The sequence below is a fragment of the Ostrea edulis genome, chromosome 2, assembly GCF_947568905.1.
Source record: "Ostrea edulis chromosome 2, xbOstEdul1.1, whole genome shotgun sequence".
In the NCBI taxonomy this organism is placed as follows: Eukaryota; Metazoa; Mollusca; class Bivalvia; order Ostreida; family Ostreidae; genus Ostrea; species Ostrea edulis.
Window position 1 is genome coordinate 42,923,868 of NC_079165.1, and position 27,816 is coordinate 42,951,683.

General features: G+C 35.2%; 1 protein-coding gene across 23 annotated transcripts in view; it reads right to left on the reverse strand.

Moving 5' to 3' along the window:
• Positions 1 to 27,816, reverse strand: part of LOC125667030 (neurabin-1-like) — a 50,326-nt gene that overhangs the window by 19,511 nt on the left and 2,999 nt on the right. For all 23 annotated transcript variants that reach the window (XM_056154093.1, XM_056154100.1, XM_056154094.1 and 20 more), the window contains exons 2-8: positions 24,584 to 26,990; positions 21,006 to 21,109; positions 17,382 to 17,518; positions 15,914 to 16,046; positions 10,295 to 10,415; positions 4,294 to 4,398; positions 144 to 417 (exon numbers count right to left, since the gene is read on the reverse strand). In XM_056154093.1, coding sequence (XP_056010068.1) covers positions 144 to 417; positions 4,294 to 4,398; positions 10,295 to 10,415; positions 15,914 to 16,046; positions 17,382 to 17,518; positions 21,006 to 21,109; positions 24,584 to 26,856 — 3,147 coding nt within the window. In that variant the 5' untranslated portion in view covers positions 26,857 to 26,990. The remainder of the gene's footprint in view (positions 1 to 143; positions 418 to 4,293; positions 4,399 to 10,294; positions 10,416 to 15,913; positions 16,047 to 17,381; positions 17,519 to 21,005; positions 21,110 to 24,583; positions 26,991 to 27,816) is intronic.

The following is a 27,816-nucleotide window of genomic DNA, read 5'->3' on the forward strand; positions in this document are numbered from 1 at the left end:
TAGTGATCTTCAGTCAATATATGAAGTATAACATTCACTGGTCAATTCTTAAAACTGGAAACTGCTGTCACACACCTATGAACCTTAAAACATAATATCCTGCAACTTTGGAAATGGAATATGAAATTGAACAAAAAACACACCTTGTCATCATCCACCAGATGGTCTTCATCCTCGTCTTCCTCCTCTTCATCCGTCTCATCTAACTCTCGTCCAGTTTCCGTCTCCGACATTCGCCTCATGTGCTCGTGCTCCATGATCTCATCTCGAGGGTGGAACTGCTCTTCCAGCTGACGATGGAGCTTGTCTTGCTCCATTTTCTTCATTTCCTCCCGTTTGCGATCTTGTTCCAATGATTGCTGAATCAGACGAGCTACTTCACTTCTACTGGGATCCTTTTCTCTTCCAATCATAAATCTAAAAACAGATACAATACTAAAATCATGACTTCAAAAATTCAATTTGCAATTAAGGTGCACAGTGTACTTGGTTCTACACAATCAAATTATGCTAGAACTGTATTAATGGGGCGTATACCCCATCTCCATCATATGGGCTAAAATAAGGTACTCCAATCCTCAGCAAGGTTCCGTAATTCTAGTTCTTGGTTATGATACCCTGTCTAATCATAACCAACCTTTATGCATAGTATGAATTTCTAATATCTCTCCATTACAAAGTTAATGTTCAAACACAGTGGAATGGAAAAACAGATGAATGGATAGGGTGGTTGCTATATACACTACAAATTTGGTTTGCGGAGGGACTATAATTAAAACAACACTGCGAGAGATTTTATTTTATTCCATTCTATGACATGAGAATTTCAGAAATCATCCGATTAATTTTCGAGGTGACGTAAGTCATCCTCGTGGGTCAGCATCCAGCATCAATGGTGCCCCCCTTTAATCACTACCATTCGCAAAATCACTCCACGTTTAATATCGGATTTCATTCGTCAGATATATGTTAATGCAATATAAAAGCTGTTGCAATACACTTTGAAAAAGATTTTTCTTTTTTTACATCAGTCAATGTCTTGGCAAAGAAACTGTCCAGTTACGGAAGTCTTACATGTACGATGGTCAGACCACTGAAGTCAAGGACAGAACTATTATTTCATTTTATAGACAGAAAATTATAATGCCTTACAAATAGGAGAGTTTCAAGTTACTATCGGAACATTGTTTCATTTTAAATTCATACATTGCAGTCATGTGATTTTTAAGTTTTGATAGCCCTTGTTACTTCCAGTGCAGATGATAATGTACCAAGTACTAATACTACACGTAGGAGTTCTTAAACAAAATATAACGTGCTGCCAAAAGCTATCATGTCAATACAAAAAATAAGTTCCGTTAGAACAGGAACGACACAGCAACAACCATCGCCACGATATTTTTGCAGAGAGAAAGATGGAGATAGATAGAGAGGTGGAATAGTAAATTTACAAAATTTACGACGGTGATTTGTGTTCATTGGAGCAGCAAATGCAACGTCGATCTGTGGTCAGTAAAGTGGCAAAGTTTAAACACTATTCTTTGTTTTGTATGCTCTTGGAAGGTCTCGCAGGACTATCAACATTTGAACAGTAGAGATTAAAATTTTGTACTGAGGATCTACCAACTCATGATATATGAATGTGATCTGTGCTAGATCTATTTTGTTATATTTGCAATTGCAAGATATATGAATTAAAACATCTAAGTTTGCTTATACTTTGTTTCCTTTAATACTGTGTCATCAGGTTAAAGAAATGATATTGTAGATGGAAATCTAAATAGGCCTGACCACCCCTCTTTATGCTTTGCGCCAGCACAATACATTTCATGAAAAGTATACTAGTGGTAAGTGTCGCAGTTCATACCTTCATGTATTTTCAGAAATGAAATTGATCTTTTTTTTAAAAATTACATTCTACTTTCATATCCGTCAGAATTCCCAACCGTTGAAACGCAGTATTAAGTCTTCCCCGGAAGACATGTGTCGCCTGCTAGTTCATTCTACATGTAATATATCACGTATAATGTTGAAAAAGTAAATTATTGAAATGGTTTTTGTCACTAAACAGGAAGTTGATAAGCAACAGATTCGAAAATGTCTTACACAATACAGTTGGCCACACTGATGCTCTGTGCCAAATATCAGGGAGTTGCCCCATGTGGTTCTTGAGAAAACTGTGACAGAAATTTTTTTGCTGTAAAAAATTCTAAGTCCCGGCAAACAGGAAGTTGATAAGCGACAGATTCGAAAATGTCTTACACAATACAGTTGGCCACAGTGATGCTCTGCGCCAAATATCAGGGAGTTGCCCCATGTGGTTTTTGAGAAAACTGTGACAGAAATTTTTTTGCTGTAAAAAATTCTAAGTCCCGGCAAACAGGAAGTTGATAAGCGACAGATTCGAAAATGTCTTACACAATACAGTTGGCCACACTGATGCTCTGTGCCAAATATCAGGGAGTTGCCCCATGTGGTTCTTGAGAAAACTGTGACAGAAATTTTTTTGCTGTAAAAAATTCTAAGTCCCGGCAAACAGGAAGTTGATAAGCGACAGATTCGAAAATGTCTTACACAATACAGTTGGCCACACTGATGCTCTGTGCCAAATATCAGGGAGTTGCCCCATGTGGTTCTTGAGAAAACTGTGACAGAAATTTTTTGTGACGACGACGACGCAAGACGATGGATAGTGATCCCTATATGTCGCCACTGCGTAACGCAGGCGACACAATAAACATGCAAATGTAATATATATATCAAGATTCATACGCACATAATTATTTCCATGTAACAGCTGAAAATCACCAGATCTTATTTGGTAATGATCTCCATATTTGAAAAATGGTAACGGGAAATAGTCCAAGAAGGACAAACTCAAAGCACACAAAATGAACCATCATATAATATAGGTAAGCATTATTCATTATATCTAGTCATACAAGAGCTCCTAAAGGCGGGGTATATACCTACGAAATGAGTGTCTACATGCTTTTTTTTCCCTATGAAGTCATGTAGTGTCCTTGACCTTTAGATCCCAAAGCTATATGTGAAGTATGAAATCAATGGAACAAAAATATGTGGCCTGTAGAGTGTCTATAAGGTTTTTCTAAGAAGTCCCATTGTGACCTTGACCTTTGCACCACTAATTCAATAGGATTAAGGATTCTTCCTCTCTTGATAACAAAGCTACATGTGAAATACAAAATCACTGAGGCAATAAATGTGGCCTGTAGAATGTTTGCAAACTTTTTCTATGAAGTCCAGTAGTGACCTTGACCTTTGATCCCAAAATCAATAGGGTTCTTTCTGTCTAGATAAGAAAACTACATGTGAAATATGAAATCAATGGAGCAAAAATGTGGCCTGTAGATTGTCTACAAGCTATTTCTATAAAGTCCCATATTGACCTTGACCTTTCGATCCAAAAATCAATAGGGTTCTTCCTCTCTTGATAACAAAGCTACCTGTAAGTATAAAATCAATGGAGCAAAAAATGTGGCCTGTGTAGTGTCTACAAGCTTAGTATTACAAACACACAGTATCACTCGCCCACAAACGAACAGGCCCGTTCCAGCATCTTCCTATATCCCCTCTCGTAATGAATTGCCAGGAGATATTTAAAATTGGTTGAAAAAAAAAAGAGAAAAAAAAAGAAGCAGCATGTTTTCCAACAATGCCACAAAATAGGTCACATACTTTGTAGAAAGTATATATTCACACAAGAACAAAATCATATCTATGGTATCTAGATTGAAACAAATTGTGTCTTCATAGTTACAGATGACAAGCAATGGATTTCAATAGAAACTAAGCATAAAACAGTGAATGTAAACATTGCTGAATAAATCATATGCTGTAAAATATTTGGGTTTTTTTAATGTCTTTTTTTAGTTTATCTTAAAAGTAACAAAAAGTCACTAGCAATGCCATTGAACAGTGTAAGCTTTGGAAAAGAGACATGATTCACTGTCAAATTAGCCACCGCTCTAAACCAGCCATTGTCTTCAGTCTGACAGCTGGGTTTCACTTTGTAAACATGCATTGGAAAATAAAATCCTGATCACATACAGGGTGAACAAGGAAAATATGCATGAAATGTTTGTAATCCGACCTTTTCCCTACAACTCATTACTGTCATATCTATTTTTCCTGCCAGGACTTTACACTGAAATCATTTCAAACATCCTGCCCTTGTCAATGATTGTGTGTGTGCCACATATGTAAACAAAAGATAACTTCTCATCCCAATTACTGCATTACTAATGGTTATTGTATGCACATGTCACTTACTGCACTTTTCCACTGGTATTCCTCAGTACTGATGCTGCATAAGCTTGTGTCACACCCACCAAACTCTTCCCATCCACCTCAATTATTTGGTCATTCACTTGAATTCTACAAAATAATTTTAGATATAAAATTAGAAATGATACAGAAACTGAAAGTAAACAAAATGGAAGGAAATCTGTCTTGACCCAGAAAAGTTATATCATTTAGGATGTTTTAAGATCAGTCAGTTGACTCAGCTGCAATGTTCCATAAAATTGTGTTAGATTAGAAAAAAATTCAGGAAAAATGGCTGGCAAAGCCACTCCCCCCCCCTCTCTCGTCCATCAAATATGTCATACACTAAATGAAGCTCTCCTAAAAACAAATGGTACTACAATATAATCCATACATAAAATATATGTATCGCTTCATTTACATATGTATTTGGACAGGAGAGAGTATGGATTAATTGAATATGAAAATTTATCAATTTTGTTTTGCAATCAACTCTGTGACACATGATTTTTGTGAGATTTTCCCCATCTGTGATCATTTAAAGACAGAGCCATACTTCTTGCCCACTAAAACAGAGATTCTAAATTTTTTGAAGAGATAAAACCTCATTGTTTATAATGACATATATACACTTACAACTGTTACTGGTTTCCTCTCTGATAAGCAGTCTGTAACATTAACAAAGATAAAAACATCTGCTCAGAAAGAGAAAAGATTTATTTTCTATATATCAGAATCCCGGAATTGCATCAATTATGGCACAAGAAGTTTATCTTTTTTTTTTACCCTATCTGCTGGGTAGGAAATAAACATCTTCAGAAACAAAATATCTTTTCTTCAAGGAAAAGAGTTAAGTTCTTTTCTCAATGGAAAATAGGTGTGTGCCAAACTATATCTGAAAAAGGGAATGTTGTCATCCTGTCTGTCTAGTGTACTCAGAATACCTCAGTTTTATCAACCGAGGGCTTGGTTTACTAAGAGATCAGCTATTTCTAAAATTCAATCAATGCTTTACTTTACCTTATGCAATTAAGATAAAAATTAACAATAACTTTCTTTTAGCACTTAAAATAGTTAACATGTAAAAATTAATGTTATTTTACCTGGCACCTTCTCAGAGGAAAAAGTCCCAAGGACACAAAAAAAATTGCAATATACAATGTACACCGAGCGAATATCACATGTACATTTCCATTGAAAATGGGCAATACGGTAATGAAAGAAATATTCTTCTGAAATGCTGCCTGAAAAAACATGTGGATCTTGTACCTTCCATATACTAATCACACATGCTTGTAGTGGGGAGGAATGCCTTTACAATCAGACGAGAATATCTTGTCCTACAGAATCATTAAGACACTCACAAATCTACAAACAGATGGGCTCTTTTATCCTTAAATTAACAGCTGCCATGAAGATTCCATTCTAGAGGAGTTTTTTTTAATCTTCCTTTTACATGTAGATGTCTGATCACTGTCAAAATTTTACATGCTCCAAGTCTTAGCGCAAAAAATTGCAGGATTAATTGCCTTTTTTTCTACTCTACCCAGCCCTCAAGCAATTTCATGAACACTTGAGTCACTTTTCAAATCTACAAAAGCATAAAATAATCGGTATCATCACAAACTTTCACACTTCTCCACATTCTGAAACTCAACTGCCCCAGAAAACTTATGTGGATACATGAATTCAAATGAAAGTCTGAGTCATTTCCATCATGCAAAGTTTCTTTAACTGGTTTTGAAAATTTTCAAATACCTACATATTTAAAATTTGTGGAGAAATCACCTAAAATATGCTGAATATTTTTTTGCAGTGCAGAAATAGCATTTCCTGACAATATGCTGCCTGTAGATTCTAAGAATAGATACCACCATGAAGAGATGCTCTCTAATTACCCAATATACCTGCTGAAATACTTTCGGTGATTTATTTCACTATAAAATCATTCATTTACTTTCTACAGATTAAGTAACAAGGTCTAAATAAGAAAACTATGTTTACTTACAGAGGTAATAAAAAGTTTATAACTTGGCACTGCAGGCATGAAATACAGGTCACTAAAGCCAGAATGCTGATGGGCATATTGACAACTTAGTGATAAGCTCATACTTGACTACAGCAAGAGTTTGTCTGAAGTTGATTAACCTGCTTCTGTGGTCAATGCATATATATATCTATAAAACTGGGTTACCTTAAACTTGTCCAAAAAATAGACTTGCTGCTATTATACAAGATACCTTTAAGTTATTATTTATTAATTAAAGGGGAAATCTGATCATTAAAAAAAAATCATTCAGTTGTGCATAACAAAGTCATCAAAATTAAAAAGGTACCATGTTTGTAAATTTCACTCCCCGTGACTAGACTGCACATGCTCCACATCATGAACCAACATCAAAGATCATCCGACAAGATGAACTGATATTTTGATGAACATGTTTTGATATGCTCCAATGCAGTTCAAAGATTTACTTTCATCTGATTAGGATGATGATGATCAATAAAGTGCAGTCTAATTCTATCTACCAGAATATAAAGCACATTAAAACTTTCGTGATACACTTGATACCACATAGATCAACCTGCAGTTTTCTGATACAGTATAGACCAAAGGTATTTGCTGTACTCATCTTTTAAAATAAGAGTAATTAATGGAAATGGTACACAATAGGTTATCATAAGATTGATAAGATATATATTACATTATAATAAATCTTCAGAGGGCTGTTCATTGGAATAGTGCCAATTCACTGTATAATATTTTACAATAAAACAATTACCTTTCCAACAAATATGACCTTTAAACCCAGACACAATGTAACATTTAAAATAAAACAAAAAACAAAAAAAAACTAATAACTTCAACAAATTCAAATATTTTCATGAATGTAACAGAAAAAATACAAGCCCTATGTGATAGGATCATAGATTGAAAGATGCAATAATAAGACTTAAGGAGGTACTCTACATCGTCATAATGGCTGACTTCCTTTTAAAACATGGCTGAAAATATAAATATCAGCAATATTTGTCTATTCATTTAAAAAATTCTCACCTAGCTTAGTAGCTCAGTAGGTGAGCATGTTGACTGCTGAACTGTAGATTGCATGTTCTAGTCTAGCAGGGTTTTTTAGATTTTTCTCAGATTGCTTTCAACTAAAACTGTACTTTCTGACTAAATAAAAGCAAATCTGAAAGCTTTCAAATTCAAAATATTGTTGTACATATCCTCCACTTTTTATCCATGTCAAATTTCTCTGGTGTAGCATACCTCCTTAAGATAGACAAACCATGCCCCCCCCCCCCCCCCCAAATATATATATATATATAAAAACCTGGATGGAAAGACAGCTAGACAGGCAAATGTTATACTAAAATAGATCCTGTCCAAAGACATGCTTATAACAAGAGCAACACTCGCACTGCTATAAGCAACCCAATATATTCAGAAATGTAACTATGATCAAAGAAAAGAATAACATCCAACTCAGCCTTTCATCAGTCAAAAAAATTGATTCAAGAACAGAAATGGCCGGGTTGCTTAAAAACATGTTATCTATCATATAGACAGCAGTACAAAACATACTGGAAAAATGATATATCAAATGTAAAATATTTCAAAAATTGGAAACACGTTTAAAATGCCACATGTAGATCTTCAATATTTATATAACATCTATAATGTGCAAGGTCTGAAAAATGTGAAGTAAAAGTTGTGAGAGGAGTTGGTTACACAAAGTAGGTACCATGCTTAAAAATGACAAAGTTGAACTACATCATGTACATGTAAATTTTTCAAAGAATGTCCAATCACTTCCAAAAAGACACATGCACATCTTCAATGCTTCAATAACAGCTGTACAGTCTGAAGGATGTCTAATAAATGCTGTAAGAGGAGTTGTTTAAGAAATGCTTAAAAAATTACAAGTTCAACTATATGTAAATTTTTCGAAAAAAGTCTGATCACATTCAAAAAGGCACATGCACATCTTCAATGTATCCATAACAACTGTACAGAGTTTGAGGAACGTCAAGTTATAGGTGAGAGAGGAGTGGATTACACAAAGTAGGTACCCCATTACAAGGACGCCTGCCCGCCCGCCATTCACCATTCTATAAACTGTTTGCACGTTGGTGCCACCCCGGTGAAAAATGGCTCTGAAAGTATTCTTTTGGCTTGCTCTCTAAAATTAGGGGGTATCAAAAAATGTGAGTATTAGGATGGCTCTGTTAAAAGTTGAATTGAAGAAAGATTTCAGTTTCATTTAAGTACTTGCATAACTTAAGAAGCAACATAGGGGTGTGCAATTAAAACAATTTACTACTACTCTAGGGACTTAAGTGGCAGAAACAAAGTTACACTATCCCAAGATCATCAGTCACTATCCCATGGACTACGGACAGTAACATGGTAAAATAGCCTTAAAATGGAGCTGACACAGGCAATTTGAAACATAAATAGGCAAACAATGGTTAGTTTCATATCATTTATTATTAACCAATTTGTTTGGTAGCTTCTGGTCAAGCGGTGAATGATTCAGCTCAATTATAGTCATATGGCATTTCATACTTTCTACACGGAAACATGAACAACCTTCACGTTCAAGAAAGTTATCAATTTCCCCTGGACTTTGCAATTTTACAATGCATAAGACTAAACTTTTCTCTCCATTAAAGCACAACAAGCATGTGATGGTGTAAACAGTATCGTTCCAGCAAATGTTTTCTCTTTGTAATTGACAAATGAAAAGAAAACAAACATTGATCAATCTGACATAAATCTTCAAAATTGAGGGAAGAGCAATATACGGACCACAGCACCGGCATCCATTTTGTCACTGATTGTTGCCTTCGATGCACAATGCATATATATACATTAAAACAGATTGAAGATCTTGATTTGGAATAAAGTTAATTCTTATTTAAAGTTGGTCAACATAATATTGACAGTTGTAAAATAAATGTTTTACTTTCATTTCAGATTTACCAGTCCAATGGGCTAATGCATCATTGATTTTTGTTCACCTGATCTTTACAATCGGTCACCCTGGGCGTCAGGTAATAGTAATTGTACACCCCTGCAACATCATTACTTTTCAAAATATACCTGGTATCAACACTATGGGGAACATATACACCAAGTTTGATGACCATAGCCTTTTCAGCATGGGTTTTCCATCATGATTACCCATGAAAGTATGACCTAGACCTTTGACTTTGAGATATAACAGGTGGCGGTGGCCGAGTGGTTAGGCCGTCAGACTCTCGACCGAAAGGTCGTGGGTTCGAGTCCTGGCCGCGGCAGGGCTGACGTGTCCTTGGGAAAGGCACTTTACATGAATTTCCTCACTCCACCCAGTGTAAAAGGGGTACCTGGCTATAGACAGTGGAAGATATTGTTGGAATGTTAGTGCTCCAGCGCTTGTAATGGCAGCTTGCACTGTATGCTTCCTAGGAGGCTGAGAAAGTTCTAGATTGATATAAGGTCTGCCGGGGTAATAATGTACATTGATAATTGTAAAGCGCTTTGAGCAGCATATGCTGGATAAGGCGCTATATAAAACCAATCATTATTATTATTATTATCTTCCTCTCAAAACATTTTTAAAAAGTTTTATTACCATAGCCCAATTACTTCAGTTTCCAATCTTGTTTCGTACCTATAAAATACCCATGTAAGCTTGACCTTGATCATTCAAAATAATAAGCCTCTTCCTCTCCTGTGTCAAGGTTGAATATCCTAGCTTCCTACTGTTTTATCTGACTCACAAGGTGCTAACAGATATGCAGCATCATATCATAATATGACCCATCTATAATAGCTAATAAAAACTAAATTTCACACTAAAGGTATGCAACACAAGTGGATCATCCACATGGAAGGTATAAAAGAAAGTTTTAATTCAATATGTGAAAAACTCTCTTTCGCAAAAAGACATTTTGTACCATAATATGTCCCTCCAAACAGAGCACATACAAATTTCAAGATCAGACAGAGACTCACCTCCCATCCCTTTGTGCAGCTCCTCCTTCTGTCAGGGTCTTGATGAATATTCCTAGTTTCTCTAATCCTGCATCAGCACCTACACCCATGCCAATGATGCTGAGTCCCAGGCCCTCTGGACCTGTAAATAAAAAGCCTCACTTTAGTTCCCCTCAATATATTGAGTACATGAATATAGGAAGTCTGATCTTGCATTCTTACACACCTGTTGTATCACATGTCAAACAGGAAATATTTCATTTGTCCTTTGCAAGCAATCTTATATGGCAGATAATATTGGTGTTAATGGAATTAACACAATAAACAAGACACCCATGGGCCACCACTCATTTGATCACCTTGGCCCTGCTGTTGTTAAGCTGTTGTGATTTTTAAAAGATTTTTTTTCAATCTTTATTCCCATGAAAAATCTTAACCCCATATTGCAGCCCCAAAGGGCCAGGACATAACCACGATACAAGGTAAAAAATTTTGGTATGAAATGCAAGTCGTTGCCATAAGGAATCTATATACATGTACAAAATATGAAAGCCCTACTTTAAACAGTTCAGGAGATAATGCCTAGGTTAACTTTTCAAGATCAAAATCCAAGGTCAAAAGCTTTGGTACCAAAAGAAAGGCCTTGTCACAAGGAATGCACAAATGAAATATAAAAGACGCACCAATCACCATTCAAAGGTTATGCGTATGGTTAAAGTCTCAGTTAAAGTTTTAAAATTTGGGTCAAACTCAAAGGTCAAGGTCACAAGATCAAACAGTATAAATGCCCTTGAAAGTGTCCAATCTAATGAAAGATTTTGCATAACATAACATGTTATACTAACACTATATGACTATTTTGGACCTATCCTAGAGTCAAAACCCTGAGGTTGTGAAAATCACTATTTTGGTACTTTTTTTTTCTGCTTTTCCTAAATATACTTTTTTAAATATTGTCAGCAAAATCAAAGAAGTTTTTTTCAAATAATAAAGACAATAATCATTATGATGTTGGCACCACCTTGGAACCAAACCCCTACCCGAGATTATAAAAATTATAACTTTGGTCAAGGGGTACCTGCTTCTTCTAAATATCTATTTAGTTTCAATTTAGCATCAAAAGCATTAAAGACAATAGCATTAATGATGTTATATAAATGTTTCACACATATAAATACTAAATGTCAAGTGTGGTCCTACCCTGGAGTCAGAACCTCTACCCCATAAATATTCCACTTAATGAAAGACTTTGTACATTATGTAACTCAGGTAAAATAGCAGACAAGTTCTACTTTATTTTAGAATGCAAATCATTAGCTAGTATCAGGAAAAAGTTTTTACATCCCAGATTTTGTAATAAACCAAATATACAGTGTACTTAAGTTTAGTGAAATAATGTCAAACTTAAGTTTTAAATCGTTGAAAAATCTCCGTCTCTTCATAACTAAAATTTATGATGCAGTCTGTTCTCCATAACTTATATCTCTTACTTTTTCTTTTCCTTTGTTTGTAGCTAGAGTATGTATATCTCTTGTATTTTCTTTTTTATTAGTAGTAGTTTTTGTGTGTGTGTATTTACAATTCATTAAGACGACTTACCATTATCATTTATTATTTATTGTACCTCATGTACCACTGATGGATGGTGTAAGTGAAAGTAAATGAACTTGAACTTGGATACAGGACCAAAATCTGTTCTCAAACCTAAATAAAAACTTTGAAACTCATTCCATCTCTGTGTCATTTTTATGCTTGATCAAACATTTGTTTACTTTCTGAAGTTTCTTTAATGAAACTTTAGATAGGATAATTATCTTGTTTAACACATCCAGAGATCATCAAGTATCCAGTGGAATTCACTTCTTTTTCTCTTAATGAGCATGCATTGAACAAAATCTGGAATTCAAGCCAATTATGCAGAGTTGTCAATAACACAAAAATTTGTTCCAAGGTTCTGACATGGAAAATTCATTAGAAATGCAAGGATATCCCATCCTCAAATACTCAGGCCTAAAGCGAGACTAGCTATTTATTGTTAGCACATCAAAAGTATGCTAGCTGGCTTGAAAAGTTGCTGTTCATACTCTCACTTATTTCCAAAATGAAATTAATTTTTTTATATTTACATACTTTACTTTCATTTCTGTTGGAATATTCCCAGTTGTTAAAATAGTTGTGCTATAATTATCTAGATTAAAACACACATTGTTTACATTCATGAGGAAATGGCTATCATTTCAATTGGTAAAGTTATCTAAGGTAAAAACATGGAAATCTACACATTGTTTAATAAGCACTGCGGAAAAAAACCTGGTAATCTGTAACACTCTAGTGAACCAAGAAAATACCACCAAGTTCACAGCACAGGTACACAACACAGTGTTTAATGTGAGTCAATAAGGGTATATTGTACCAGTGATTTTTTTTGTTTTTCAAATTACCACCCCTCCTTTTGAATTGGGAAAAATTAGCAACATTTTCCTCAAATTGGGAAAAATCATTCATAGTAAATTAAAATGGTAAAGATGCATAAAATAATCAAATAACAATTTTTTGTTTGAGGTTTATTTCAGATCTGATTTAAAATCATAAAATAAATCATTATTTAACATTAAATATGTATTGGAAGTCACACCTTGAATATATATTATTTACTTTTTCTAAGAAATACTTATTGTCTAATTTCATAAAGAAAATAATAAATTATTAATTCACCAGCATTTGTACTCATAATCTTGTAAATACTAGTATTATATTAATAATCAAGTTTCCAGAATGTCTCTCCTGTTTTGTATTTTTCGAATTTTAGTAAAACCCTATACTGTTGGCCACTTCCTGTTATTAGCCTGACCCTACAAAAAATGGCGGTCAAAATAAATTGTAAACAATATGGCTTAATGTGCATCTGGAAGCTATATACTTCGCTGCATATCTGCTTATATGGATGCCTCTATTGTTTTACATATTCTTTACAAAACCTTTTGCATGTACAGTGGTTTGGAGAATAAAACTGAAGAAAAAAAACGTATTTACTCTATCAGAAATATACGGTAACCTTTTTATTAAATGGCCTAATTTCCCTAGATTTGAAATTGGGAAAAACATATATATAATTGGGAAAAAATAGCTAATTTTAGTGAGGGGAAACAGCCGAATATCGGTGGCATAATAGCCCAAAAAAAAATCACTGTGTACACCAATTGCTCTATTCATGATATGATAAAATGAAATTCTAAATTTGAACCTTGAATGCAAATTACTAATATCCAAGCATGTTCTAATTATATAATTAAAATGTTATTTTCACATTGTTTTTTTGTGACATTGGATTTAACACTAACATTAGTCTATCAGCCCAGGATAACTTAAAATTGAGGTCGGGCTATTGAACAAAGTCATCAAGCTTCCCTGCAATGGTACTGAAAATTTAAATACCACACTCTCATTAAAACAATTATTAAATTAACAGGGGCCTAATGCCCATCCCCGTCTAAAATTAAGTTGAAGACGCTCACATTCAAAATAATTAGCCCACATTCAAATTGACATTTAAAAAAAAAAAAATCCCACCTTTCTTCGATTAAACAATACATAAACTAACTTGCCTTCCCTGGATACCACCAATTTACACTTTGAAATACCATGTACAAACATCGTTTTTATAATGATATTCTGGACCCTGGATGCTTTTTTATACACTATAGTTCCAAGGGATGGCTATCTTTATTTCCAGCTGGTGACAAAAATCATCTATTAGCAATTTTTTTGGTGCCTACAATTGTTTTATCAAAACTGATCGAACAAGAGGTACTGTGAGCAATGCTCACTAAGAATACCCCCCGCTTACCCCAATCTCCCAAAGGGTGTTGGTAATAGGTATAAACTACCTCTTTTCTGAGTGTAAAAAAGAAATGGCATGACAAACTGAATCATATTGCTACTTCGATGTCCAGTGCACGTGACCTTTGACCTTTTGACCTCAAAATCAATAGGAAACATCTTCATCCCATGGGTAGTCCATATGTATGATATGGTGACTGTAGGTGGAAAGGATAACGCCTTAGAGCCCGGAAACCATATTGCTACTTCGATGTCCAGTACGCTTGACCTTTGACCTTTTGACCCCAAAATCGATAGGGAACATCTTCATCCCATGGGTAGTCCATATGTATGATATGGTGACTGTAGGTGGAAAGGATAACGCTTTAGAGCCCGGAAACCATATTGCTACTTCGATGTCCAGTGCGCTTGACCTTTGACATTTTGACCCCAAAATCGATAGGGAACATCTTCATCCCATGGGTAGTCCATATGTATGATATGGTGACTGTAGGTGGAAAGGATAACGCTTTAGAGCCCGGAAACCATATTGCTACTTCGATGTCCAGTGCGCTTGACCTTTGACATTTTGACCCCAAAATCGATAGGGAACATCTTTATCCCATGGGTAGTCCATATGTATGATATGGAGACTGTAGGTGGAAAGGATAACGCTTTAGAGCCCGGAAACCATATTGCTACTTAGATGTCCAGTGCGCTTGACCTTTGACCTTTTGATACCAAAATCGATAGGGAACATCTTCACCCCATGGGTAGTCCATATATATGATATGGTGACGGTAGGTGGAAAGGATAACGCTTTAGAGCCCGGAAACCATATTGCTACTTCGATGTCCAGTGCACTTGACCTTTGACCCCAAAATCGATAGGGAACATCTTCATCCCATGGGTAGTCCATATATATGATATGGTGATGGTAGGTGGAAAGGATAATGCTTTAGAGCCCGGAAACCATTGCATCTACAGACGGACAACCCGATTCCAGTATACCCCCCCCCCCCCCCCCCCCCCCCAACTTATTGCGGGGGGTATAAAAATGCACATTACTAGTTATAGAATTAATCTGTCAGTCCACAGGTAAAGGAAAAATGCACATTACTAGTTATAGAATTGATCTGTCAGTCAACAGGTATCTGTGTGTTGGCACATTCTGTGTATGAAACCACATTTAAATGAAATGTTATAGCTTTGAAATGTTGTAGATTACCTATCTTAAAAGTTTGTTATCCATTTATTTATGGTAATGTTACCCATTTATTTACAGTAAACACAGTCACTAACCAAAAGATAATTATTCTGAGTGAAAAAACACTGTCAAAATTTGTGCCATATTGTATACAGAAGGTGAAGGTCATAATTAGTGCATGTGTAATACCCTAGTCCTAAAGTTGCAAACTCCTAATAACAGCAGCATCTGATTTCCTTGGACTATATATAAAAGACTCAGAATTTAAATGGGAAAAAGTACAATTGGATTTTACAGTCACCAAGTGGGTGATCAGAATTTAAAAGATTTTTAAGAGCCAACAGAGACTTTTTAATTCCATTGGCGAGTAGGTGAGCACTTATTTGCTTCCTCCCTGTTTTAGAAGTTTACAATATGTGGTCTTGTTTGTGTTTGAATTTGTTATCAACATGTGTTTCTTCATTATCGAAATGTTTGAAATTATGATACACAGATGAAAGAATCAAGCAATGCTTGTTGACATCTCTTTTATAAAAAAAATTTTCATTTGAGCCCCCCCCTCCCCTTGCCCCCTTCTAACCCACCCAACCCTTGTTCCATTTAAGACTGCCTACCTTTGAGCAGATCCACAGGAAAGACATCCATCTTTTCCACTCGCTTCTCTAATTCATATTCCGCGGATGCTGCTACTGGGTCAACATCTTCGTTTCGTCGATCGTATTCATCGGTGGAAAAAGTGTGGAAAAGCTAAAAACACAAACATAGCTCTAATTGTACTCCAATGCATCCTGGAGTTGAATGATGTTTTCAGAGTCAATAAATAATTCATATTTTATTTTAAAGGCATTGTCCACATTTGGTGAATTTCTTCTCTTGATGAGTTTTGTCTGCATGACCTTTCTGAAGATTACAGTGCAGTGTTCATTCCATTTCTCAATAAACTAAACCACATGAACTACTTCTTTTCCATACAATAATACTACACAATATTGACTGTCTCTAATCTATCTCAACAGACTTATCATGCACTGCCATTATATCACTGAGGCTTTATCATGATGTTGATCATGGTTCATTTATTACACAACACTGAGTCTGTGAATCAATGGATGATCATGATTCAGCCATTATCATATTGACTATGTACCATGATGGATGATCATGATTCAATCATTATATCACTGACTATGTACCATGATGGATGATCATAATTAAGTCATTGTATCACTGACTATGTACCATGATGGATGATCATGATTCAATCATTATATCACTGACTATGTACCATGATGGATGATCATGATTCAGTCATTGTATCATATTGACTATGTACCATGATGGATGATCATAATTCAGTCATTGTATCATATTGACTATGTACCATGATGGATGATCATAATTCAATCATTATATCATTGACTATGTACCATGATGGATGATCATAATTCAGTCATTGTATCATATTGACTATGTTCCATGATGGATGATCATAATTAAGTCATTGTATCACTGACTATGTACCATGATGGATGATCATGATTCAGTCATTATAACATTGACTATGTACCATGATGGATGATCATAATTCAATCATTATATCATTGACTATGGACCATGATGTACAATCATGATTTAATCATTATAACATTAACTATGTACCATGATGTACAATCATGATTCAGCCATTCATTATCGACTATGTACAATGATGGATGATCATGATTCAATCATTATATCATTGACTATGTACCATGATGTACAATCATGATTCAGTCATTATAACATTGACTATGTACCATGATGGATGATCATGATTCTGTCATTGTATCATATTGACTATGTACCATGATGGATGATCATAATTCAGTCATTGTATCATATTGACTATGTACCATGATGGATGATCATAATTCAGTCATTGTATCATATTGACTATGTACCATGATGGATGATCATAATTCAGTCATTGTATCATATTGAATATGTACCATGATGGATGATCATGATTCAGTCATTGTATCATATTTACTATGTACCATGATGGATGCTCATGATTCAGTCATTATAACACTGAATGTGTACCTTGATGGGTGCTCTGCTGAACTTCACCCTGGAAGCCTTTTTGTAGGGTTGGGATTCATCATCTGACGACTCGTCAGTGCTGTCCAGGCCTTCTATCTCTATGAACTCATGGGGAACACTGACATTCTCATGGATTTCTGAAAACACAAGTAAAAAATTGTACACACAATACTCATTTCCTATCACTTTCAGGATACCCTACTATTATTATCAAATAAAAGCAGGCCACATATAAATCATATCGCATATTATCTCCTCTACACTGTGATATCAAAACTGAAAGTGAAACTATCTTACAGGTATATTGTTCAATCAATTTAAGACCATTAACATTCTATTAACTATAAGTGCTTTTTGTAGTGCAATATGTACAATCCGATTCAGTCACATTGAACCAACTATATCCTAATTCTAATGCATAACATGTTTCCCATCTAAATGACACAGACTATTCCAGCAAATGAGATAAACATATGATAAATATTGACCTTGCCAAGTGCATGATGGTTGTAGTAATTCAGAATACATGTACGTTTTATGGCCTGCACATAAAAAAATGGACTTTTAACACCATTACTCCAATGGCATGTAATTGTAAACATAACAAGCAGCCTAAACATTAACAATTACTTCTGAACAACATAAACAATTGTCATTTTCTTTGTGTGCAAAAACTTAATGCTTCAGGAATTATGGCCATTCGGTCCAACACAGTTTCAACAGACCACAGTAATTTCCTGTGGGTCATTTCACTTAATAAAATACAAAGTTCTCATTTTGATGAATTTTTCCTTTTTATTACTATCCCATTTCATGATTTTCTGTATCCATTTGTTCCCTTTTAATGTCATTGTCTTGACCAATACCCTACATTAACCGTAGCTGTAATCTGCATGAATCAGACACTTACTACTAAGAAACAGTGATCTTAAATGTTTATTTGAAACAGTGATCTAAAACGTTTATTTGAAACAGTGAATACTATGATCTAAAATGTTTATTTGACAGTCCTGTGGTCAACAAATGATTGTGTTCAACAAACATGAATAGACAATTTGCTCCAAGGAAATTCTATTCAATGAAGACATTATCATTGAATATCAAAATCATTTTTTGTTCAAGAAATATCAATAAATTAGTACTGTTGTATTAAAGTTCTGATATAAAACATTGCTATGTGTTTGAAATTAAGAAAGTCTTTCATTCTTTTTTCCCCCCCTTAATAATCACTTTTTTCTTGTTTATATCATAATATATTGTGTATGTCATTTTATACAGTTTAAAGGACCCCATTGGAAATAAGCCATGTGGCTTTCATAGGTGTTAGTGCTAGATGATCGCCACTTTGCCAATGGTGAAAGTAAACTGCATGTGGCAAGGTAATTTCGTGCCTTACTCACCACTTTGGCGAAAGAGATTTTTCTACTTTCATTTCTGTTTTGAACTTCAAATTCCGATCTCAACTTTCTATTTTATGTTTCCGTTATTCGGAAACTCTCGTATGATACCGTTTAAATATGTGATGACGGAGTCAGTCAAGTTTGGCAAATGATTTAACAGAAGGTGATGGTTGAGGACAAAAGTGATAATCGGAATGTGCCGGATCAACTATTGAGTAAAATGGTGCCTTTCTTGAAAAAAAAAAATGTGACCTTGATCAATTGATTGATTGTAGATTGTTCAAGGTCCCGCTACAGAATCTTTCACTTATATGAAAATGTCACCAACATTGATAGAGAACAGATGGAATGAACATTTATTTTGGAAGAGCATTTAAATTGTATACATGTAGCAAACCATGGGTTAATCCGAGATTCCTCAGACTCCTGCTTTTATATTGTGACATGTGTGGGTGACACTACATAAAAATGGGGGTAAGTGACAGAGGAATCTCCAATTAACCATGGGTATATGGTGTGCGAATAATCCTGGGTTCGAATTAATTTCTGGTTGGACGGGTCTCTACATTTTCTCCTATATTGTTACATTATCATTGTTATAATTATTTCCAAAAATTGAAGGGGTATTAATGACATTACAATGCTGTTATGTACGGTCCACTTGATATGCTTTATACCAGCCATACATTAAGGTCAAGGTGTTAGGCTAAATAGTTGAGAATCTAATAGTAAATGGTATTTTGATAGAAAATTTGCTAGAGTATACTGCATAAAATTGTGACTTTTTCTTACAAACACAGTGACCAGCTAGGTTCCCATCTTGAAATCATTTATCATAATTTTACCATGTGTTTTTACCATTTTTTCCCTCTTTTTATTTTTGACAATTGAGAACTGTATGTGTTTCAGTGCATTTTGCAAATAAAAATCTTTGAACTATATTTCTCTTTTTTCAAATTTAGTGTGGCTAATGAAAATGAAATGTGGCTAATTTAAATTGGACCCAATTAGCCACAGTGGCTAGAGATAGTTCTACACCAGCGCTAACACAGTAATCTTATATATATCTACCATATTTCAATATCAAATAGTTATAAATATTTTTCCTTTTTTACCCTATGTATTTTACAAGATCTCATTTTAAATGTATGTCTCTCTGTCAAATATATATATTTCTTTGTATATTTGCCTGTTCCTAAATAAATAAATAAAAAAAGAAGACATTATCATTGAAGATCAAAATGATAAAATGTTAAAGACATTTTTGCAATTTATTTACTGTGATTTCATAGTTTATTGTGATACAACACAGCAGTTAGTGTTTTCCTAAATAAGAATCTGATTTAAATCTGATTTTAAAAAAAATTACTGTTATCATTAGGTTGTTGAGGTTACATAAAGATTCATCAATCCAAAAATTATCTAATGATCTCGGTTTCTCCATGATCAGTATTGTATTTCTTAATTGGATTCATAATTTGTCCTTATAGTAACCTCATCCAAAGTCTATGATTACTGTATACTGAGTTATTTTCTCCCCTGCTTTATTCCAACTTACTTTCGCCCTCTTTGTCAGAAGACAAATTTAAGACTGGAAAAGACGTTTTCTCCAAAATCTCTCTTTTAAAACAACTGTGTCACTGTAAGGGCAAATTTTAAATGGGGTGAAATCGTTTGCAAGGACAAAAAAAATATATATATAGTATATTTACAGACTGCTTAAGTAGTGGATGTTGGACGCTGTCACAATTGAACTTGGACCACTGATGTCACATCTTATCAGCTTTCTGTACATGGTAAGCATGATCAAGAATATCCATACTGAGTTCCATTATCAGAAACGCTCTAAAAACAATTCAAATCCACAATGCGGAAAAGTTGAAATTTACTAGTATGTTTTGAATTATGATGTGTAAATGTATCTATCATATAGATAACAGAGCAAGATGTTGACTAAGTCCTTGGCACATGTTTTGTTGGACCCTTGGATCAAACTGTTGCCTCTAGAGTTAAACAATAATTCTTAGTTGATTTCTGTGTCAAACAAATGATGTTACCTGTTAAACAATTTGGTTCTTGGGTCAAACAAAACATGTTGCCTGATAAAAAAAATTTGGTTTTGGGGCCAAATAAAACATATTGCCTGTTAAACAATTTGCTTCTTGGCTCAAACAAAATATTTTACCCCTGGCAAACACAGTGACATTTTTCTGCATAGCCTTACCTGTCTGGCTGTCGGAATGGACAGAATCTGGTTCCTCATGACCGTCCCCTGCCTCCCTGGGTGGAATCTCGGTCTTGGTATCTACGTATACAACATTTCTAGATCTGTCCAAGGAATACAAAAAGAAAGATTGTAATGATGCACTCTAATATAGTCTTGGTTTACTTACTCAACCTCAAGCAATGTATAATTGTGATTTTTTCAAAGGAATTCAACATGGTTGTGAAACATTAATGATCAAGCTCAATCCCCCCCCCCTCCCCCCATCATGTACAGGTAAATGCCTTATACAGAAATGGGTGTCTTGTAGTAACAATGGAACTTACTTTCGCTTTCTTTCCTGAATATGAAGTAAAGTCAGTCTAGTGGGTTTATCAATAATAATCATAATTTCATTCCTGTGTATTTATATCACCTCATAAAATTTCCTCACAACTCCATATTAACACAAGCTATCTCCAAGCCACTATAAAGCAGTCAATATTTACGCAAATTTCAGGCACTTATGAATGAATGCTGAAAAAAAAAAATTCTCAGGAATTTGGATACAATGTGATGCTGGCAGTCTGCTGTACTGGCGCACATCTGTCTTCAATACAATAGCGGCATACTGTTTCACAAAAATCCTCAAAAAAGCAATCAAAACTTGCAAGACATTCACAAACTTTTCAATGAAATGTTTAAAAATTAAAACTCCATGTTGTGTGCTTTATGAATTTTTCCAGGCAATAGCACACAGTGCAAACTGATAAGAAATCTAATCACAAAAGAATAAAGAAGACCAGCCAAAATCATTTATACTTAAAATTAAGATTATCTCAAAGCCACAGAATTTTTCCAGATGAATCTCTCAAAAAAATCTGACTGAAGCACAGAGTGGATTAACTGATACACTGCATGTTTGTGTATTCCTCACACCAGAACAAAGAACATGAAGAAAGGGTTATCCTATTACCCAGGGAAACTGATTAGCCATCAACACTAAACATGACCCATCTGTTTGCACTGGAGTTTCTTATGACCTCCTTAATTGCTGCAATAAACCAAAGCTTTCTAAATTTTCACCTAAGGAAGTACATTTTTAAGTACCTCAAATTTGAACTATTAATCACTAATTAAGTGCTTCACAATTGCTGGAGTATATGCAACACCTTCATCAATGTTCATGCAACTTAAAAATAGCAATTGATTGTACTTCTGTTACACTTCCCAGCATAAAATCCCGTGTGAAGTTTTATTTCAAAGATACAATTAGGCCAATATTGTTCCAAGCATAAGACATGAAAACGAAAACTTGTAAAAGTGCTGTTTGTTATACGGACTTGAGGACTTTTCAGAGGGGGTGCAGATTCCAAGACTCACTGTTGAGAGATCCATATTAAGGAGGGATTCTTGTCATTCAGACAAATTACTGTAGATCACTTTTATTTTGAGAGACCTTATTTTCGTGTGGATACAAGACAACACTTATGAATCGTTATTTATTGCTAACTATTAGTTAAAAGTCTTCTACTAAGGAGTTTATATATTCACAAGAACTAAATTTTCATGAATGATTAGTTTCATGAAATTATGTGTAAATAATGAAATGTGATTTACAGTTAAATGATATGTGCCATATGTGTGTATTTCTTTGGTTATATGAACCGTTTCAGTCATGGAGTTATGCACTCTTTCTAACTTACAGATCTATATAACATTTACCACTAAATTAACCATCATAAAATATAGGTATGTGTTCTCTATTATATCAAATTTAAAATAAAACGTAAAAAATACACTAGAAAAGATATTTTTTCTTTAATATCAACTACCATGACTATGCCATGAAATAGGTTGTGGAGTTCGTGGAATGTGCATATTCACATGGGACAGATGGCACTAAAAACTAGCATAAAGGTTATAAAATATTCTGAGTATGTACTCTGTACTCAATCTCATAATCCATGCTCCAAATCATACTCCTTATTCCACTATGATTAATGTAACTTTTGAGTATAAGTATGGCTTCAGAGTGCAGATTATGGGTTTAACTTGTGATCTTAATTCGTAATTGACGGGTTTTTTTTTATTCGAAGCGTACATTTTGTCCACAGAAAACATTAAAACCCAGGAGTTTCTTCGGGCTTTGCCCCCTGGGCCCCCATCTGGACCAGGAGGCACTTCAGCACCTTAAGATGACCCCCAGACCCCTGCCTTTTTTGGTATGCACATCATTTCCTTCTAGCTATATGCTCTTGCTTACTTCTTCACTATTCATCACCCTTGGTTGATCAACACATACAAAAGTACAGGTGTTGCAATGCAGACAAGTGGTTTGTGTGAATTGCCAATTTTGCTATACAATTTCATCATCATATAATGTAATAGCTACATTGTTATTGTGAACCTTTAATTGTCTGTGTTATAAAAACTAATTCTACATGAAATATTCATTGTGCCGCCTTTGTCAATGCGTTTTTTAAATTAATTGGGTTTTTTTTTTTAAAAAGTTGAATTGTTTAACGGTTAATTTTCTTTCTTGCCCCCCCCCCCCCCCCCCCCCCCCCATCACACACACATATATATATAATGTGTGTGTCACTTGAAAACTGTGGAAGGAAAAACAGACAAATCATGTAATCTCTATGTAATAATTCCTCAAAGCTGACTAAGTTCAACAATCTGTAATTTTCTCAAAAAATGAAGGAAATTAAAATCCTTGCCACATGCACATATTCAATACCTAGATATAAACACTCTGTAAAATAAGAAGATTCTCACTTGAAAAGTGTGGTAGGAGTTCACTGAACAAATCATGTACTCTCTTTGCAATATTTTCTCAAACAACCTGTAAAGCCTGAATGCAATTTTCTCAAAAATTGAAGAAAATCAAAATCCTTGCCACATGTACATCTTCAATATCCATACACACACTCTGTAAAACAAGATGGTCCTCACTTGAAAATTGTGGGAGGATTAGCCGTACAAATTATGTACCCTTCATATAACAATGATTTTCAAATATAGGGGCAAAACTCCTGTAAGAGGTCGAAATGGATCAAAATTGCAACAAGATCTAGAGTGATCCACAAAGAAGCTACACTGTACCTAGCCAGTTTCAGCTTGATATGCAACAGAGAAATGAAATTTGAAACAGAAAACCCCAAACGGACGGACAGACAGATGTATACAGACATTGTTGTACCACAATATGTCTCATCTAAAGATGGGCGTATAAAAAGGTACTCTGCCTAAGGTAGTTCTTTAGATTCATGCAAATGACAGACTTTCTCAAGCATATATGAAATCAGTAAGACACAATACAGTGAAAACTGCCAAATCCGACACAGTGCAATCCATCAATACAGTGAAAACTGCCAAATCCGACACAGTGCAATCCGTCTAACTGGGCATTCTGATCCTTATTTTCATTCTCAATTTCATATTTTCATTGTGTTTACATTGTTTATTCTGACAAAAAATGTGTCTCTTAGTGCATGTAGCCATTGTAGGATTAGACAGCTTTCACTATAAGTAACTTAAACAAATTACTGGTGTGCATGTACCTAATTTTATGTGTGAGAATAATTACTCACCCTGTTTTCACATATTTGTCGGACTCCTCTGTCATTCCTTCAGTGAGCCTTTTCTGGACTGGTGGTGTCAACTCCCCATTTCGTACCTCCTGATAATTCTCATCATTCACATATGTGGAGGATTTCACGTTCTCATAATGATGAGATGCGGGAAGCTGGTCCACCATGGAAGGGAGGGAAGTGGAATAGTTACTCGAAGTGGGTGGAGACACGTGACTTTCATATGGTGGGGGTGGGGGGTTGGGATAAGGGGGAGGGGGTGGCAAGTGGCACTTTGGAATCACAGGTTCATAGAGATCCGAGTCACTGTCAACTCCTTTGTTGGCTATCACAGAAGATGGTGAGTAGGCAGATTGATTGACCACCGTCTCTTTTGGCACAATCTCTCCTTCAATGTTTTTTGGGGATGTAGTCCTTTGGTCTTTCTCAGAGTGATAATGTGAAGTAGGTTCACGCAGACCTGATTTAGAACTGGTGACATTTTGATAAGGTCTTTCCATTTCACAGACAATTGAATGTGGGGTATTGTCTCGAGAATTCACACTTTGCAAATCTAATTTTGTTTCACTTACAATAGTTTTTTCCAAACTTTCATTATCAAAGGTTCTCTTTACAGATTCACTCTTCTTTTGATCATCAAAATCTCTCACAAAATCACTACTGGGTGAGATAGGTGAAGGGATAGTTTTGGAAGGTGAAAGGATAGTTTTGGAAAGTGCAGGAGGAGTCCTGTTAGGAGGAGGGGGTGCTGTTCGTTTGGGTACAGGGGACTGTCTTCTGGCTGGTACAGCATTCACAATAGATGAATCGCTGACTGAGCCAGTATTCAGTGCTATACTGGGCTTAGTTGGTATAGGAGGTTTACAACCTGGAATTTGTCTGGTGGGTGATGATACATTTTGTACTTTCTCTCCTACCATGGAGGGGTTTTCTTCTGACAAATGATCCACAGACTCTTTATCAGCTTCTGAATTTTTGGAAGAGGATTCATTATTCCTGTTTTCTAAACAGTCTGTGGATCTAGACAACCTCTGATTTTTGCTTTTAGTCCATCCATACAAATTTCCTTCAGAGACATCAGACATTTGTTCTCGCAGTTCCCACGAACGCCGTTTCGATTGAAAGTCACTGCTTGTGTCTGATTTGTGGGATAAGTAAGAGTCTGCTCTGTTAATTGCAGCCTGAATTTCCTCTTTACTTAACCTTTTGGCATTATCCTTCCTAGCATCAATATCAAATCGTTTTGGTCTCATTACCACACTTTCAGAGGGTTTATAATTACGGGGCAATGTCACAGCTCTTTGACTGTCATAGTATGAATGCTGTGAAGTGTTTGCTGATTCTAAAGAATCTGATCTGGTTCTCTGGGTTAATGATTCATTTACTTCTTGACTGGAACTGTTAGATAACAAATTTTCATCAGACTGAATTTTCCTTGCACCTATCCCTCTTGTGGTTCCTGAATGATCGTATCCTCGATTTAGTAAGTTCACCGTCTCTCCATTTTGATTACCTATGATATCATCTTTTTTGCCGTAGTCTGGATTTGCTTTGCTCTCATACTGCCTGCGTTTCCAGAGTAAGCCTCCAGCCATGTTACTAAATGCGGAGTATGTGCTCTTTTGTTCAAACCTGGACTTCCCACCAGTGATTCCTGAATCCTGAGGTTGATCATCTTTGTCAACTTTATCTGTTGTTGGCCATTTGTTATCTTTTGGTGGGGCTATTTTTGTGTGCTCTGGAGAGAGGACGGGAGACAGTGGACCTGCAGCAGAGTTAGACAACTTTCGGGGTCGAGTCAGCTGGACTGGTTCTACTGGAGGACGGCTCTTTTCTTCCATTCTAGCAAACAGAGCCCTAGTGTACATAAATCTCTGTACATGGTTTGCAGCATCATGCAGATTGGGCTTATCATTTTCACCTTGCATGTTTCCACTGGACTGAAGGTCACTGGTTTTCTTTCTCTTGATCTCTGGTGACCGGTCAGCCTCAGATGTTGTGGCCCTGCTGGCGGAAAGAGACCTCGGTTCTTCTGGTTTCTTTGACCCTTGTTGAAATTTTTCTTTCATCTTACTCACTTTAGATCCATACACCAATCGACCTCTTGGGACAGATTCTCCAGCTGCATTGCCCTCCATACAAGATGAATTCTGTGATGAAGATCTGGATGACACTGAGCTTTCTTGTTGAGATCCTTCATCAGAGAGAATGCTTCCACTTCGAATTCGGCTTCCTGCTAAAATTTCTGCTCTAGGACTTCTATACGATGTCATGGCATGTCATCTTCCTTATGGAGGACGGTTAATATCACAGAGTACTCAAAAATACTGACATGCACTGGGAACCCCTTTACCAGGGGTATCTGTCATCCAGATCTGAATGTGTTTGCCCATTACAGTCCATGAACCTAAAGAAAGAAAAAGGAAATACAGTACTATTTCAATTGTTCTATAAATATTAACAAATGAATAACTTTCCCTTTATCATAGCTTTGACCTTGAACTTTCAGTTAATCATAAATAAAATTGCATAGTTCAAAAGTAAAGATCAAACTTCTGTTACAGACAAATAGAGACAATCACAAATGAGAGAGACAGACCAAAAACATTATCCCCCTACCCATTTACAATCTCACAGAGGTATAAATTCTAATCTAATCCCTATAAGAATGCTTTCCAGACCTTTGAATTTGATTTTCATGGAATGTTTTCTACATGTTCAAGTTAAAAAATTCTATTACTTTTAATTTCTGTCATCAGGTATCATGGTCTATTGCATGATATTTCATTTAAAGTAATCAAAATAAACAAGTGTACTAATTTCTTCATTTCTTTGCTATGATACATCTCTTTTTTCAGTATTATACATTATATACATTTCAATAGTTTGGGTTGTTGGTGGAAAATTTTCAAGACTAGTCCTTGACTTATGGCTTATGAATAGCTTGTGTCTCATGAAAATTTTATGAATCTGTAGCAAATTTTTGATTACTTTTTGTATACATGTATATGGAATTTTACTGTGGCAGATTGAGAGGGAGGTTACTAGGGTTGTAGCCCTCCTTTAGTTGAACTTTTGTAAGAAAATTGGTCAACTTTAGCCATTATGGGTTCTTCACACACATTAACATTTATACGGTGAAAAAAAAATGTACAAAATTTGGTTGGAAACATCTCCATCCAAAATATTCTCAAGAGTCTGACAGATTGACAGATCAGAGACATTCATAACAG